This window comes from Tinamus guttatus, unplaced genomic scaffold, assembly GCF_059628265.1.
Source record: "Tinamus guttatus ecotype Peru unplaced genomic scaffold, ASM5962826v1 Tinamus_guttatus_pri_ptg000197l, whole genome shotgun sequence".
Taxonomy (NCBI): domain Eukaryota; kingdom Metazoa; phylum Chordata; class Aves; order Tinamiformes; family Tinamidae; genus Tinamus; species Tinamus guttatus.
The window spans coordinates 6,859,083-6,877,628 of record NW_028288731.1 but is presented as its reverse complement, the minus strand read 5'-3'; the positions used below and the strand labels follow the sequence as shown (position 1 = coordinate 6,877,628).

General features: G+C 35.8%; 1 protein-coding gene across 1 annotated transcript in view; it reads left to right on the top strand.

Moving 5' to 3' along the window:
• DNAH7 (dynein axonemal heavy chain 7) overlaps positions 1 to 18,546 on the top strand; it is an 86,109-nt gene that overhangs the window by 42,476 nt on the left and 25,087 nt on the right. Inside the window, exons 35-46 of the mRNA XM_010219510.2 lie at positions 1,053 to 1,250; positions 3,509 to 3,664; positions 4,926 to 5,094; positions 6,597 to 6,723; positions 7,551 to 7,770; positions 8,572 to 9,444; positions 10,290 to 10,519; positions 11,264 to 11,594; positions 13,582 to 13,928; positions 15,300 to 15,480; positions 16,586 to 16,771; positions 18,037 to 18,200. Of these exons, the coding sequence (XP_010217812.2) occupies positions 1,053 to 1,250; positions 3,509 to 3,664; positions 4,926 to 5,094; positions 6,597 to 6,723; positions 7,551 to 7,770; positions 8,572 to 9,444; positions 10,290 to 10,519; positions 11,264 to 11,594; positions 13,582 to 13,928; positions 15,300 to 15,480; positions 16,586 to 16,771; positions 18,037 to 18,200 (3,182 nt within the window). The remainder of the gene's footprint in view (positions 1 to 1,052; positions 1,251 to 3,508; positions 3,665 to 4,925; positions 5,095 to 6,596; positions 6,724 to 7,550; positions 7,771 to 8,571; positions 9,445 to 10,289; positions 10,520 to 11,263; positions 11,595 to 13,581; positions 13,929 to 15,299; positions 15,481 to 16,585; positions 16,772 to 18,036; positions 18,201 to 18,546) is intronic.

Sequence of the window (18,546 nt, the reverse complement as noted above, 5' to 3'; positions counted from 1 at the left end):
GGATCTAGTATACGCCAGGGACTCCAAGATAAAACAAACCCACCTCTTTTTCATGCAGTGTTTGAACTAGCAAAAATTCAGAATTTGCAAATAAAATACAAAATCCTTCTTCCTAACCTGAGCCTGCTGGGCAATTTTACACTGTGCCCCTCTGCAGTAAAGTTTGAATGTGTTATTCCTGCAAAGTCCTGTTGCAGCACACTGGGAATTACATTTGTCCAGATTTTGGCTCATGCATGATTCATGCATCTTGCCAAGGAAAGTGGCTGAGACTTCCATCAGCAGTAAGGGCTCTGCATCATCTGATCATAATCCACAAAACCATGTTCTGCCACTAAAAAGGATTTTCTCTTTCTATGCCCCCTCTAAGAGAGAATCCTCAGGAGGGAGCAATTTTGAGAAGTTTTATGACTGATATCAAGAGAGAAGTATTGGGGGATTCAGTGGCACATTCAGTTGTTTGTTTTTTTTTTGTTTCATCCTTTTGCTAATAACAGATTGTAGGAGACTTTCTGCACCTTTAAAAAATTCGTCTAATGGTTTGAACTAGAGGAGAAAGCTTTGCTATGGAGCTGCAGCACTAAAAATGATCTGTCTCGATACCTCTTCTGTAGATATTAAGAATGAGGAAAGACTGTGACAAGAATGATGTTTTCTTTAGTGATAAATTTAAACAGTAGCTCTGTATTTTATTTACATGCTTACATGATGTATATATACTTAAATGCATTTTTCAACTATATACATTATATGTCTATGATGTAAAAGATTAAGCAAAGTTCTTACCTTTCAATCACTGCACTCTTGAGGCATGGGCACTATGTTTCTTAGCCTTTGAAATGAAAAAAAAGTGTTATAAAAACCATTGTATAAAGTTCAATATGTTTCAGTTATATTGCTGAACTAAACCTATGAGATTTATTTTTTAATAATTCTAGAAGATGTTCAATAAAAAACATGTATTTCAGAACTTCTGATTTTCTATCTGCATTGATTCTTCATTGATTTTACTATCTATTTTAAATGATTTACTTTTCTATAAATTCAAATAGGGAGCAGGAATTTGGGAACCCTGGGTGGAAACACTAAAGTCAGCTCCTCCTATACCACGAGATATGATGTTTAATGAAATAATTGTACCAACTCTGGATACTGTTCGATATATGGCATTGATGGAATTGTTGACAGTGCATCAAAAGCCTTCCATATTTGTGGGGCCAACAGGAACTGGAAAGAGTACCTATATTATTGTAAGTGCTTTTAATACTAATGTTACACTTTTGTCAAGCTATAAGACGAGGAATTTTTTTAATAAAAGCAAGCAGAGATATTAATTGTTACATATTATGAAATGAAATTATGGATCGCTTTAGTTTTGTGCCACTACAACATGCAGTCGCATAGTAAAAAGTAAAGGTTGTTTAGTTTTGGTTTTGCCCTGTATTTCCAAATAAAATTCTTAAAAAGAGTCAAATACAGTTGAAACAGAACTCTTCAGTTTTGTTCCTATATTGATTTTCGTTTCATGGAAATAACAGGCAATGTATACTTGGGATAGTCTACACAAAACCCAGTGCCCAAAGGACAACGATTCCATAAGGCATCCAGTCAGGATTGCTCGAAACAGGAAAACACATATATTCTTTGTATTAGAAGCAGCAGCAGTGTGTGCTGTTAGTGCTGCTGAAAAAAAATCAGGAAGAAATGGTATTCTTTTCTAGTCAGATGCTACTATGGCAGTTGCATTCAGTAATCGGCAAAGAACAAGAATTTTGTCACTGAAAGAAATAGAAAGCCAACAAATTAAAAGCAATATTCTTAAAGAATTCCTTATAGAATTTGACTGTAGTGGTGAGGGGAAATGGCTAGACAAGACCTTCCCAGGCAGTTTTCTTCAAGATAAAATTTAGATATATCAGGTCAATAAAAGGAAATACAACAGCCGCCCATTTCCAAGATAAAGTAGTTTTAAATCAAAACAATTGTGTGTCCTGTTTTACAAAATGCCAAATATCCTTTACTATGTATCTTATCCTTGTCTTTGAGAGAAAATGTAAAAGAACCCCAAATAAGAGATATGATGTAATCTGACTGGAGCTTTAAGTTTCAGTTTAAATGGCAGTGCACGACTGCTGCTATTTCTGAAACAAAACATTCTCAGTGAAATGCTAATTCTTGATCTACTTCGTGACTTTTAAAGTTGATAATTTGACTATTGAGGAGAAGACAAAAAAAAAGAAGAAGAAAAAAAGACATAGCCCTGTTAGCTGTTGTATGTAGAACCTCTACTTCACTTGCAGAAGTTGAGAAGTTCATTGTAATTGCAGCAAAAAGCCACTTTGGGGGATGAATGCTGTCCCTGAGGCTGATAGAGGTGACCTCTGTAATAGTAAAAAAGTCACTTAAGCTTTTCATAGGCAGTTATTGTGCTCCTTGTCTTTTTGATGACTGGTTTGAATCCATGCTTTTTGATTTGAAGTGCTGAAGTGCTGTGATTTAAATTGTTAGAGTGATGATTAGATCATGAGCAATTTGTGTTCTTTAAAAATCAAGTTGTTGGTATGTGAAATTAGAATACTGCATAATATTTTGCCTGTGACCTTTCCGTGTCCCTGTAGTGGCCTGTGGCATAGAAAAGCTTGTTTTCTAATTTTGCCTTTGAATAGGATTCTGCTCAGTAAATGAGATGAGCACTGAGCACACGGGGTAGATAGGATGAGCACTGAACAGAAAAAACAGAGATAAGATATATTAGGTTTGAGTGTATACATGCCTAATTATAGTAACACTCATAGTAGTAATACATGGTAGTAATAAAGACTTTTAAGTTCAGCAACAACTTATTACAGCCAAATACAATATAGTTTTCAGAGCTCATGAAACTCTAATCAAAAGGAAATAAGGCACTTGTAATAAGCAATGGGACTTCAGGTATTTGAATCAGAAGTCAAAATTACTGCTTTTTCAGTTCTTCCAAAAGCACCAAAGCACCACTAATCGTGAGAGCAAAGCTTATCTTTACATGTTCTTGCTATGCTCTTGGAAAGAAACATTTCTGGAGACTCATCAAAAGTAGACATAAATATTTGTTTTGTGGACACCTGTGCAAACTTGAGTGTGGATTTGTAAGGCAATATGAATCTAGGCAGTTGTAATTGCTGTTGTGCAGTGATATCCTTATACAAAATAATAACATACTAAATATACATAATATACTAGGTAGACCTTTTTAAGAAAATGTGGACATATCTGTATTGGGAGATAGAAATTTTTCCCTCTCAAATTAAATTTATTATGTTTTGAATTATCCAAGAAAATAGATTTATCTGATGAAATACCATTGTTAAAGAATTACGTTGGAGATAAATTACATTTTTAAATTTTATTTTAGGTGACATAAAAATAATGAAAAATATCTGTTTAGATTGATTGCTATTCGCTGAAGTGCTAAAGAATTTGTGTTATCTGCATATGTAGCTTAACTGTCTCCTCTTCACTATATTTCCAGAATTTTCTTCTAAATAATTTGAATAAAGAAGTCTACAAGCCACTCCTCATTAACTTTTCAGCACAAACTACAGCAGCTCAGACACAGAATATTATCATGTCAAAGCTGGATAAAAGGAGAAAAAGAGTTTTTGGACCTCCTGTTGGGAAAAGAATGGTAACCAATATACATATGTTTATGTACATAAGTAAGTGTGTAGATGCTCTTCATTGGTGTGCCTGACAGGAAAAAGAGCAAATAATGATACATTGAAACCTGGATCCTGGATACATCCTACCTGCATAAATCTATGATCTTGGAGTATTAAAGAGATGGGAATCTTTTATGTCATTATCACTGACTCCTGGCAAAGTTTTCAAGATCAGTGCGGAGCTCCTGAGTGGTGGGAAGCTTGAGGAGGATATTAGGATGTAGTTCATTTTCTTTTGTCTTCTTTTTTTTTCCCTGTAGTGAACGAGACCTTTTCTCCTCCGTCTAGAGGAGTAGTAATAAGAATGAAAATTGAAAGCTCATGAGTTTCCATTATGTTTTCTAAACCAGATTAGAGAAAAATTTAGGCTCTAAAGAAAACTTAAATTATTATAGTTGAAGTAGTGGGGAAGATGTGCTCATTTAAAAAATGCTACTTTTAGGATTCCTATCAACTTCTTGTATTTTTGAACAGTGACTTCTGCTGTTGCATTTGATGACTTTAAAATATGACTCCATGATGTTTGTTTTTTTTTCTTCTTTTCAGTAATTCCTAGATATTATTTAATAATTGCTCATTGTGAAGTGCAAAATCTATTAGAAGTTGCAGAACGAAGAGGTACTCCTGAGAGTATCTTATCTTATGTTGCCCATGTTAAAAGGCTAAATAGGTCACAAGGACCATGATATGAACTGTTCAAATTTAGACCAGATTTCTGCTCTGTCATGTAAAGAATGAGAAAAAAGGGAATAAGAGTGTGTCGAGAACATGCACTGGTCACATTAGATTATTCTTTCTGATAAGAACTTCTTTGGGCTTTATAGGAATGACCAAGAAAAAAACTGTATTTAATAGATTTAAAATATATTTAATAGATTTAAAATATTTTTGTTTCCAAAAAGTGGAACTCCAGACATGTGAGTAGGACACTATAGTTTAAAAAGCAAGTGCTAGGTGGCCCTTTTTTTTACTAAACACACTCCAAAATAAGAAGACAAATGCCCTTTTTCTCTCCACTCTAGGTATGTTTTGGAACAGCTTTAGACGGACATGGTTACATCAAAAGTTTAATTATTATTTGCCTCAGCAGTAGGGCTACTTTTCAAAAACAGATACTTACAAATGTTACTTGCATTTATTTCAGTGGGAGTAAATCGATGTGTAGGATTTTTGGAATCGAGGCATACATTCAGTTAAATAAATGATAATTTATGTTTTCCTTTTCAGGTTGTGTTTGTAGATGATGTTAATATGCCAGCCCGAGAGGTCTATGGTGCTCAACCTCCTGTTGAGTTGCTACGTCAGTGGTTAGATCACTGGAACTGGTATGACCTTAAAGACTCCTCAGTGATTAAGCTGGTGGATATTCAGATCATCTGTGCCATGGGACCCCCAGGTAAGTCATGTGGATTATGTGCGCTTTTCTGTTTCTTTGCTTTTACGGTTTGGATGTCTGTGGGAAAGGGTAGGATTTAACCCATTGCTTGTAGGAAATGTGAACAGGAAGCATGGCTGAGGGGCAGCAAAGGAGCTACCCAAGCCTGCCAGCAAGACTGACTTGTATCTTGACTTGACAGGAATGTTTTGATATAGGAGTTTTGAAATTCCTTTGGTTTAAAGAGACCCTCTGTTGGCCTTCAAATTTATTCTTCTTTTAAGCTTTTCTTCAGTGGTGCTAGGTGGAGATTTCAGACAGAAAAGCCTTGCCTTTATTTGAAAAAAAAAATTAAAAAAAGTAAACTATATGACATAAAAAGGTAATTATATTTCTGATTGATAGACTGTTTCCATACTGATAATATATAGATAAAGTATTGATTTACTCTACTGCTGTCATTTCTGAGCTGTATATTTTACTTTAATTTTGCACATTTGTAACAGTTCAAAGGAGGAATTAGCGTTTCTTTGAAATCTCTGTTTTAAATGAATTTATACATTCCCTCTCCTTCACTGCAGCAAGACTCATGTAGCAGGATTTCTTTAAGCAGAATTGTTCATATCCCTGTCCCTGATAAGCGGTATATCAAGTTTCTGTTAAAGCTGTTACGAATACAACATTTACGGTGCTAAATCAGGCTGACTGGTGTTTTTCCTTCTGTTCTACCTTTGGGCTTCGCTGACTTTTCCATTTTTCTCTTACAGAAATGGTTTTAGGCACACACGTGCACGCAAACATGCGCCCACGCACTGATGTGTGTGCGTGGGGACAGCAGCCAGCCATGTCCCTTGCTCCTAGACTGAGCAGCGATGTGTGGCAGCACGGAGGACAGAGCCCATCATTTGTGCCCCTAGCTGGCTTCCTAAAGAAGCAAGATTGCTTCTTACAGTGATTTAAAACCAACGGCAGCGTCCCTGTACAATTCAAAGCACTGTATCTGAGGGTCAGTCGGTGCAATAGCTGAGCAGAAGGGAACTGTGAAAATCATTAAGTCACCCTTACTTGAAGAAGTCATGAATTGTACAGCTTCTGGCATAGCCTAATTGCACAGGTCTGCTTTGACACCTGCCAAGTCTCCGAGATGCTTTTGCTGTGAACCTTCCAGCATGTTACATTCCTCTCTCAGGGTAATAATTTGGAAATTACTAAGTTACTTTGAAAATGAGTAGAATTTTCTTTCCCGGGAGAGATCTGTAGCCAGGTTTGTTCCAGCACTCTTCTGCTTTAACAGTACAAAACAAACTGATCAAATAAACAAGGTGATGGTCCTAGCTTTTGTGTTGAAATAGTGTCAACTCTCCACACATACGTAATCTTGGCCATTTCTGCCTGTGTTTTACAGACTGCTATGTTTTACAGGAGAACAAATATACTCTGAATATTTTGTTTGGTCTCATTGAATTCATTAGGGCCGTCATTGGTGTGCATGGTGTGCGGTATTTATGCTTTCTAATTTGTAGGTGGTGGTCGAAACCCAATAACTCCACGATTCTTGCGACACTTCAATACAGTTACTATTAATGAGTTTGATGATAAATCGATGTATACAATCTTTTCTAGAATCTTAAACTGGCATCTGACTACATGGTAAGTGACTTCTGCATATTTTGAGAAATTAAAGTATTTAAATTATGCTCATAGAAAGTCTCCGATACGTGTTCATAGGTCCCTATAACCCTCTGTGGTACCCTATGCCTTTTGAGGTGTTCATCACTCCACAGAATTAGGGCTCATATTAAGCTCCTGTGGAGAAGTTTTTTGTTTTGAAGTCTCTAACAAAGACTTAGATCAGTTGAGGCCACTTCAGTTAGTTGAGATATTTCTGTAACACTATTCTTTGACATATATTTAAAAAAAAATGATTTAGTCACTACTCTTAAAAATAGAATTGGAAAGTGCTTTTAGATTTCTTGTTGTTTGAGAAGGCTATAAAAATGGAATCTCTTCTTGGCCTTTCACCATTATATATATTTTAGTTCTGTTATTAGGAATTTTTATAGTTTTATTACTTCAGATTCAATTATTCTATCCATTCTGACTGATAAATCCCAAAAGATTATTATATCCTGTTTCCAGAGCAGGTTTGTGTTTTGACAGCTTCTCAACCTTTGAGGGAGAGATATTCCAGAAGAGAGGAAGGGTTGTTTGTCCCATCTTCTCCAGTATTGTTGCCAGCAAGTCCCACAGTCACTAGATTTGAATCATAGACTGAGTTAATCTGTTAAACCAGTGGGAGAACTAAGATTTGTAAAACTGTCTATGAGGAAGTATAATCACAGAACTTGAAAACTGGCACAGAACTTAAAAACTCAGAAACAAATCAGTGTTCTTATATATTTTTTGTTTTTTCACATATAGATATGATGGAATTCTAATCATTCTATTTTTACCACTTTTTTAACTTTTTAAATCAGTTATAACTTTCCATCAGAGTATGTAGACTTGACACCACAACTGATTAATGGAACTATGTCTTTGTATAAAGAAGCTATGAAGAACCTGCTTCCTACCCCTGCCAAATCTCACTATTTGTTCAACCTCCGTGATTTTTCACGTGTTATTCAAGGAGTTTGCCTGTCGAGGCCTGAAACAACAGACTCTGTAGGAATGATAAAGCGTCTCTGGGTTCATGAGGTAAATCTGCTCCAAAAAAACAAGGAATAATATTTTTTTAATAAATAAAAAGAGTTTTTTCTCAGGGCTGTATTAGTATTTTAACAATATACTATTAAGTAGTAACTATGAATTAATATTCCTTTATTCAGTTTATTAACTAAGATTTTAATTATGGATAGTGTACAGGCAGAGGAAAACAGACTCTTTCAAAGTATGGATCATATCTTAGAGATATTGTCTGTGAGTTCCTTCACTTTCACATAATTATGTAGTCTCTGCTGCTCTGAATGACTGTACGTTCCTTTCTATTTCTTCTCTCCTTCCTCCCATGCAACAAATCAACAGTGAGAAGAGTAGCAAGTAATCCAGGGTCACTGGAAATGTAAGACATCCATATTTTGGACCCTACTTTCTTGCTTTTTTTTTTTTTTTCCTTCAGAACTCCCTTTAGAAGAAACCCATGAGTTTTCTGTCCTCAGCAAGTATTGTCTTTCTGTCATAACAAAATAGAAAAACTAGATGAATGTAAATGAATCACTTCTTTTAGAAATGAGAAGAATAAAGCACACAGTCACCCAGATTAAAAGCATGTGTGTATTTACATATGAATTTTCACGTTAATTCAGAATGAATACTACTGTTATCAAAAATTGTTCAAATTCTAAGCACCTATTTATTTTTTCTGTGTAGTGAAGTTTAAAATAGTTTGTACTTTGAAACCTTTTTCAGATTTCTATTTCTTTCATCTTAATTAAAACAAGTGTAGTTTAAAGAAAGAGTAGAAGCAACTATTGAAAGGATTATTTTTTTCTTATACAGGTTCTTAGAGTATATTATGATCGTTTGGTGGATGGTCCTGATCGGGCCTGGCTTGTTGGATTTATCCAAGAAGTAGTGAAAAGTTATTTACATGAAGACTTCCATAAACTTTTCCATAATCTAGACTTCAATCATGATGGAAGAGTGGAAGAAGATGACTTACGTAGCCTTATGTTTTGTGATTTTCATGACCCTAAGAGAGATGACACTAACTACAGGGAGATTAATAATGTGGATCAACTGAGACTGGTCGTCGAGAGTCACCTGGAAGAGTTTAATAACATGAGCAAAAAACCAATGCAGCTTGTTCTGTTTCGGTTTGCTATAGAGCACATCTGTAGAATCTCGCGCATCCTGAAACAGCCTCGAAGCCATGCCCTTCTTGTTGGCGTCGGAGGCAGCGGTCGACAATCTCTTACTCGATTAGCAGCCCACATGGCAGATTACACCCTCTTCCAGGTGGAAATAAGTAAAAGCTACGGTACCAGTGAGTGGCATGAAGACATAAAAATCATACTAAGAAAATCTACTGAGGGGGAAATGCAGGGAGTCTTCCTGTTCACAGATACACAGATAAAAAAGGAATCCTTCTTGGAAGACATTAACAACTTACTAAATGCAGGTGAAGTTCCCAACCTCTTTGCAGTAGACGAGAAGCAAGAAATTTGTGAACGAATGCGCCAAATCGATCGCCAGCGAGACAGGACCAAGCAGACTGATGGCAGTCCTATAGCTCTCTTCAACATGTTCACTGATCGCTGCAGAGATCAGCTTCACGTAGTATTGGCAGTGAGTCCCATTGGAGACGCTTTCCGTAATCGTCTTAGAAAATTCCCAGCTCTTGTCAATTGCTGCACACTAGACTGGTTCCAGGTAAGAACGGTTGTGCTTGTTGTTCTCATGAAAGTGCTTTACAAACGTGACTTTCACTATTTTTTTGTAGCAAGTAATTCTCTTTAGTCAAAACAACGGTGAAAACTGTCTCTATTTTTCTTTGTGTCGTGTTCTAACTTACTTAAACTATTAGAACCATCCAATTGTGATGAAGGTCAGTGTAGGCAGAATGCAAAATCAGTAAGGAAGCAACTGTCTGATTCTGTTTTACGAATGAGACTGAACAAACATAGTACCGTAGTCATTACTGAAATATATTTGTAGTGATATCTTCCACTGTCAAGGCTATCGGAATGTAGGTTGCAAAGGAATTTGAATGTGAAATACCATCGAAAATACAGACACCTCTTGATGCAGAAATCCAGAATTTTTCTTTCACTACTCTGATGTAAAACTTAATTCTATCTTACTATTATATGCAATAGACCTTGCACACAGTATTCAAGATGTAGAATTTAATTATACAAAAAAAATTGAGGAAAGTTCTTGAAGTTTTGAAATGTATTACTGGAACTGTAAATCTTACTTTGAATAGGAGATAGTTACAGAAATACTGAAATGCTGAGAATGCAAAGTTTTCCTTTTAATAAGAGTATTCCTACTAGATGAAGTTAAATAGTGTGCTTGAATTGAACACCTAGATAACGGGGTTCTTTTCTAGTTCTATTCTTGTCCTCTTCGGTGATTTTGGATCAAATTACTTCTCTTTGCGTTAATGTCTTCATCTATGAAATAGGCTAAAGATAGATTTTTTGGAAAGTGTTTTGAGGCTTTATGAATGTGAAATTCTGAGTTTGAGAGAAGTATTTGTGCATTTGTTTTAGACATGGCCAGAAGATGCGTTAGAAGCTGTTGCCTCTCGCTTCTTGCAAGATATTGAGATGTCAGAAGAAACTCGGAGTGGCTGTATCGATATGTGCAAAAGCTTTCATACATCTACCATTGCTTTATCTGACTTATACCATGCAGAGCTTCAACGACACAACTATGTTACACCTACCTCATACTTGGAACTGATCTCCACTTTCAAAATTCTCCTCGAGAAGAAGCGCGCGTGAGTATTTTTAATATGGACTTTTCTAGAGGAACCAAAGTTCACCCAAAGTATCATTTTTTCGACCTGCAGTAAGAGTAGTTAATGCAGCCTGCTGCCTGTGTGGCTCCGTTTGGGACCACACTGCGTGTGCCACGAGCTTCCCGAGTCGCCCGGTGCCGCCGGCTTCCCCTCCGTCCCCGCGTCCACCTCTGCTCTGCTCCCACACCAAGGGAGGGGACATTCCCCTGCTTTAGTCCTCTCCTGCCCCCGGTAGGGCAGTGCCACGTGAATTATAACAGATGCTCAGTGTAACCAATGGGCTATGTGAATTATTGTGTGCATCGAGAAACCCAAAAGGGAGCAGGGCATATTGGTCAGGAAATAAAGAAATATAATCTTGAAAATAGTGACCCAAAGCCTTTGCAATTTCTTGAGAGTCACAATTGGCTGCTGAAATGTTTTTTCCCAAGGATATTAATCGACTCCAACTGCTTAACTAATCTTTTTCACTTATCTATCACTGTCTCCTCTCTCTGCTTTTCTCGTCTGCAACACACTGTGTTGCTTCTGCCAACAGAGCTGTTCCTGACACTTGTTTTTCTGTTTCCTATTTTGTGAATATACAGGGTGAACAGTTAAACATTATGACTCAAGGAATCCCTGCTGTGTTTGCTTTTTGGGCAAACAAAACAAGTTTGGCAGAATATTGAATATTGAGAATAGTATCAAATATCTTTATAATTAAATGCCCTTTATTTTCAGTGAGGTGATGAAAATGAAAAGAAGATACGAAGTTGGCTTGGAGAAACTGGACTCCGCAGCATCTCAAGTAGCCTTGATGCAATCTGAGCTGGGAGCTCTGCATCCTCAGTTGCAGGAAGCTAGCAAGCAGGTTGATGAGATGATGGTGGTTATTGAAAAAGAATCCTTGGAAGTAGCCAAAACTGAAAAAAATGTTAAAGCTGATGAAATGGTGGCAAATGAGCAAGCCATGGCTGCAAAAGCCATCAAAGATGAATGTGATGCTGACTTGGCTCAAGCCATGCCCTGCTTAGAAAGTGCTCTGGCTGCCCTTGACACTCTCACTGCGCAGGTATGGCTAATGCTACATAGTGACACGCTGGAGAGGTTTCCAGACAGATAGCACCATGAAACCTAGGCCTTTTCAGGTGTGCACTGGATGGACACACTATGGGTGTAGTTTAGTAACTTCCTGAAAACTTTCGGTTTTAAAAACAAAATTCTTATTCTGTCTTTACTTCCTACTGAAAAAGCTATAATTAAGATTTTATGGGCTAAGACATCAAATATTTATTTTTTCTACACATTTCAAAACAGATAGCTATAAAAATACTCTGAATCATTAACTGTGGAATTAGAAACATTATGCTCTTGCACTTCTTACTCAGAAACTACAAGCATGCTAACCAATATCTTTATAGCCAGTGTTTCAGAGTCTAGAAATTGAGACTGAAATTCTGTGATCCTCCCTGCTTTGAGGGACCACTTTTCATAAAAATACGACAGTGTTGGCTGCCACCTCTGGCTTTATTGATGTTCCAGTGTTCAGTGCCTAGAAGATGATTTGCTTATGGTGAGATGAAAGGAAGTCTCCCAGATTGCAGCAGTGAGGATGGACTGTGTTATTCACCTATTGCTACTGATAGATTTGCAAATACACATTAACGAAAACCTCTTAAATAGCAACACATTAAGGAAAACCTCTTAAATAGCAGGTGGTTTTCTGTTTACTAGTATGATGGTTTGGTGTCAGAAATTTCAGACTCTCTCTTATTGAAATGATTGGCCTGACTTCTGAGATGAATGGCAATCCCGTTACAGTGCCTGCCATATCCAGGAATATAACATACACAGAGTACAGGAGAAATAAATCTGGAGTAGGAACTCCCAAGGGGAAAAGAAGAGTTTTTTTTCAAGTGCGTGGTGAGCACAAAAGGCCTGTGTGTGCGAGAAAGCCATTTTTATGGATAAATGAGCATTCCCAAAACTAAAAAGATGCATCTTTTTATCCAAAGTGCCAAGGTACTAGATCTCAAAGAAACGGTGGGCAAGCTGTGAAAATCTTAACTCCAATTGGTAAAATAAATGTGATTATCTGGAAATCCTTAAATATATTGGAGAAACAGTGAGCATTTCCTGAGAACACTTTAGTTTCCATAGAGAGGTCTTCTTCGGAAAGAGTGATTTTACGCAACTCTTTAGTTTACAAACCTTCTGCTTAATATAGTAGTGCACATGCAACTACAGCTGCTTCATTCTTTTATATTCTTATTCTATAGTAGCAGTTAAATCTTTGCTTACTCATTTCCTGCTACTTCTTATATTATCAATACTTGTTATTAGTAATGAATGCAACTGTGTAACAGGATGAAATAAATGTTTACCAAATGATTGATTTTCTTTCCTTAGCTGTTTCTTCCCTCGTTCAGCTCACTTTTGGAGCATAATAATGGACCAGAATGCTAATTGATTTGTTTTTATACTGAAGGTTTAAATATATAGTTTTGTTCAGGGTAGTTTTTATATTATTTTAAATTTACTGCTTCAGTACTGAAGTGATCCTGCAAACTTGGAAGTGCTGCATTAACACTTTGAACTGAAGAGCAGGGCATCACACTGGGACATCTAAATATCATAACTGAGCTGCAATGCTCACTACTGATTACAGAACAGAACAAGTCCTGTTGAAAAAATAAATGATGGATAGGAATTTTCTTCTTCTCTGAACTAATTGTTGACTGATTTCAATTTCTTTTTGTTATTTTTTGAGTGCAGATATCAGTGTTAGTTTAACCTGCATAACATCTTAAGAAAGGAGTAGAAAGGATGGAAAGTTTGAAATACAAGTATTTAAAAAGAAAATGAGATATGTATGCACTTCTGTGATGTATCAGGGATCATAGTTTACTTTAATATATAAAGAATGGGAATAGGAAATGCGCTTGGAAAAATGGTATCTTCATGTAAAAAGAAAGATTTTTTTTTTCCTATTATCATAGAAAAATTAATTCAAACCTATGCTCAGAGCTTTAAGGGTATTTTTGTTTGTTTGTTTTAAGGATATTACAGTGGTTAAGTCCATGAAGAGTCCTCCTGCTGGCGTCAAGCTTGTAATGGAAGCTATATGCATCCTTAAAGGCATCAAAGCAGATAAAATTCCAGATCCGACAGGTACTGGAAAGAAAATTGAGGATTTCTGGGGTCCAGCTAAGAGACTTCTGGGTGATATAAGATTTCTTCAGTCTCTTCATGAATATGACAAAGATAACATTCCTCCAGCTTACATGGCTGTCATAAGAAAGCAGTATCTTACAAATCCTGAGTTTGTTCCAGAGAAGATCCGGAACGCTTCCACGGCAGCAGAGGGTCTGTGCAAATGGGTCATAGCCATGGAGTTTTATGATACGTAAGTATGTATTAAAAAATGTTAAAAGGAAACAAATTTGAGTAAAGAGATTGCTATACTGGGATACCAAAAAAGATTTAGAATTATTCTTACTGTAAGAATGAAACATGTGACCTCTGAAACATGTGCATAGAAACAGTCTTAAAGATTACTATGGGACAGCTGATATTAAGTTACAAGCCTGATTTTCAGTTCTGGATTTTTTTGAGAATGTTCAGGAGCAATATTGAACCCTGCATATTGAATATAATATACTGCATATATAGCTTGCTGCTTAAAAAAAGTTAGCTTACTAACAATAGAGGCATTAATGAAATGTCTTTGGAAGTTTTTGACAACTGCATCAAACCCCAAGGATGTTTTTTGTTATACGTGGTATTTGACCCATGGGAAAACGTGTGCTTACTTTTGGTGAAGTTTTTTTTTTTTTCTCAAGATACCTAGAACCCAAATTTAACCACAGATTGGCACCAGGTGCCTAAGATTAACCAACTGTTTGAAATTCGAATCATGGTAAGAGGCATGTCTTCACTGGAAAGTTATTTTGTTACTGGACTAAAAACAGTAGAAAATGTATGCTTGAATTAGAATTGAGAACAACTTTTAATATTATAAATACCATTATCAGAGGGAAAATTAACTGAAAAGTGGATTTCAAAAGGAGTATGCAACTTATACCAGTAAGGGGGGAGGAGAGCTGTGAAGCTAATACTGGTGAAATGCATGTAGGAACATCCTAACATGTTTTCTTGCTTTTTACGAAAAATAATTGGGAAATGTTTTCAGGTAAATGTTACCCACAGTTTTCTGCTTACAAAAGTATCTGTGCAAAGTATTGAAATCCTCTGTTCTGTTATACAGATCCTTGAATACAAATTATTTTATATATATATATATATATATATATATATATATATGTATATATGTATATGCATGTGTTTTTTGAAATTAGACTTGTGAGAATGTTTCTGGTAAACTATTTGTATCTGCCTGGTTACCATGAGTATAATTAAACAGATGTGTGTACTCTGAAGAGTGCAAATCCATAATGGATTTAAAAAAGTGATCAAATGGGACACAGTTTGGAAGCATAATGCCCTGAGCTCATGTAGTAACCCTGCACTTTTATTCAATGCCTGTTCCTACAGAAAGTAAGTAGTGCAGAAATTGCTTAAATTAGTTTCAGCATAGAAACAGGTAATGAAATAAATACCAATGGCCTTCAGGTATTATCAGATTATGGAACCGCATTGCATGACTGCTGAGTTGGTGAGGTTTCCCTTTATCTTTCTTATGTTAACTTTTTTAATAGTAACTGTGGACTGAGGGTGTGCCTTTCAGATATTCAATTTATTCTTTTGGATTATTTAGAGTGATAAAAAATGTTGCACCCAAAAAGCTAAAGTTGAATCAAGCTGAAGGAAAATTAAAGATTGCTATGGACGGCCTAAGAAAGAAGCAAGCAGCACTGAAGGAGGTTCAGGACAAACTGGCTGCACTCCAGCAGGCGCTGGAATCCAAGAAACAGGAAAAAGCTGACTTGGAAAATCAGGTAAAATCTTTTTTTTTTTTTTTTCCAAATGGTATTTTTCCCTTTGACTTTCAGCACGGCCAGTTGTAAAATGAGTCCTATTAATAAAGAGTTAATTATTAATAAAAAGGCTTACAAACTCTTTATTTCACTGCAACGATCTTGAAGATATGGATGAGCAAAGGATGCTTCAAAGTAATAAAAAATATAGATGCTGTGATTTTTCCCCCTCATAATAGCACTCCTCCTTATTTTTACCTACATCTCCTTTGTTGTGAGATAACAAATTTTCAGTGAGTGCTCTAATATTTTTAATCATCATGACCTTGCAGGTGAGCATGGTTAGGGTTCACAAAGTTTGTTTAAGCCTTCTGATGCTTTGGTGTGGCCACTGCTGTCTGCTAAACAGGTAATATACATATAGAAAGATGCAGCATTTAGAAGACAGATCTGCTGTATATCTTGCTGTTTCGTTACAAAAACAGAAGTCTTTAAAATGAGGCCTGGGTTCCTTAAGGAATTCTAGCAGAGCCCGATTACATTATTGTTAAATCTTTGGGGGTGTTTTTTGTGATTTTCTTTTGTTTGTTTGTCTGTTTTCTTTATTTTTCTCCAAGTTACAAATATATTTGGAAAGACTGCTTAAATAAAAACTACCACCACAACAGAAATGGAGACTATGTATTCATAAGATGCTTAAAGAAAATAAAAAGGTTGGGGGGGAAGGAAAAAAAAATACCAATTTTAATGGAACAGTAATCTTTTTAAGGTAGTGTTAATCTTATGACTTGTAGGTCACTTCCTTGACTATTAATGTTTTCCATATCATGTAATGAACTATTATGAATTGTATGTTTTATACTGATCTTCTTACTTTGTTCTGATGAAAACAAAACTTTGAAATTTCATGGATTTTTACTGTGCTGTAGAGATACTATGTCACATAGATTGTTTCCTTCTTCAGATATAATGAAAAGATGTTTCTTTGATGAATTTATGGAAAAAAACAGTTGCACAGGAAAATAATTTGGAATGCTTTTAATATTTGTAAAATGTCAAAAAAGTAATCACATAATAAATTCAGATAATAAGTGATCACATACCGTATATATTTTTTTCTCCCAAGGTTGACTTATGCAGCAAAAAACTAGAGCGAGCAGAACAATTGATTGGAGGCCTTGGAGGTGAGAAAACTCGCTGGAGTGAGACTGCTTTGGATCTGGGCAGGCAGTACATCAATTTGACTGGAGATATCCTGATTTCATCAGGAATTGTGGCTTACCTAGGAGCCTTCACATCCAGCTATAGACAAGTAAGATGTAATTTTGTCCCCATGTTTTGTAACAGTCTAAATGTTGTTTTTCTTCTGTTGTAAAGTTTATATTTTTAAAATTACTTTTTAACAGAACTCTCATGAAGTTGTACTTCAGCATTTTGAGTTTTGTTTGCAAGAATCCTGAAGGAAATTTTCCCCTCATATTACTGTAAAGTACTTCTTATTACTATGTAAAGCATAGAGTGCTTTGGTTGCTCTTCTTGTCTCTAATGTAATTGCCAGTGACTTTACACACCATGGCTATACTTGATCCTGTGCTATTCAGTGGCTAAATTTTCCTTCAAATAATATAGAATTAGTATCTGTTTCTGCAGCAGCAAAAATAAGCAAGTTTTCAAAGCTCAGTAATTCTATATAAGAAGAGACCAAAGATGCAACTGGCTGAAATCCTAGCAAGTTTGTGCCTGTAGCAATTGATGAAAACAAATGGAAGTTCCACATAGAAAAGAACTTTAAAATGGCAATTAATTGTAGATTTTTTTTCTATAGTTTAACTGTAGCTATGGGCTACTGGATGCCAATTGTTATTATTGGGCTACTGGCTAGGCATCTGTCTCGTAGGAACTGCTGGATGGCTTAACTGCTTCTGTGGGCCTCCTCATTCCTCATGCTCTAATGATTACTTTCCTTCAGCTCCCCATACCCAAGATACTCCTTTAATCTTATGTGCAGTTTTCATACAGGCTCGAGCCTTACATTTTCCTTCTTCAGATAGATTTTTTTTCTTGTGGAAAGTGCTATTTGGATTACATATTTAAAGGTGTCCATCTTCATTTTAGAATCATGCACCTTGAGTAGTTCACACGACCCTGAGGATGATCTGGAGAATAGTGAAAAGCAACTTTTGTTACATTTGGCTAGGTCCTAACCAGTGCTCATTTTTGGATGACATTCTAGTTGAATATGAAGAATATATATTTTTTTATTAGAATATGTATTCTATATATTTTTCTAATAGAGAAGAATAGTAATGAAAAGCCCACTAAGCTCAAACTAAGGCTCTGAACAATAAGCTGTTTTCATATATATGGAAATCGCATGCAAAGATATTTGCAGACAGTTTAATCTTCTTATACATAAGCATGAGTTACTGGCATCTGAGCATATAATGAACTTACATGCAGCAATTAGTTGCTACATAGGAAAGCAACCTTGCAATAGGAAATTGAAAAATATATTTTTCATGGTTTTGGAAAAGTTCTTTATAAACAGAACTCAGTTAATGTTAACTTCTTACCTAGATGCAAACTAAAGAGTGGGCATTACTATGTAAGACAAAAGACATTCCTTGTTCGGATGATTTTTCCTTAACCCATACCTTGGGAGAAGCAGTGAAAATCAGAGCTTGGAATATTGCTGGATTACCCTCTGACACGTTTTCTATCGATAATGGCATCATTACCTCGTAAGTATTTTTTATTTTTTTCCACAACGAAATTTTTTTCTTGGATACCTACTAAAAAGACATGTTGTTTTTCTAAGAATACTAGATTGGCTGTCTTAGATGCTTGGGATTTGACTCTTCCCTTGGTCCAGACTTTTAGAACTGAATTCATTTTGGAATTCTCACAACTGCCTGCTGAGAAGCTTGTTTAGAAGCGATTATTGTTGTAATCGTAATTGACACTTTGTGTCACTGGTCGTAGATATTTTGATAGTGTAACTATATACAGTATAAAAATACTGTAAAAAAAATCTGAGAGAGAGTTAAGCTCGATTAAAATAAAATTCCCATGTTCTATGTGTGTGCT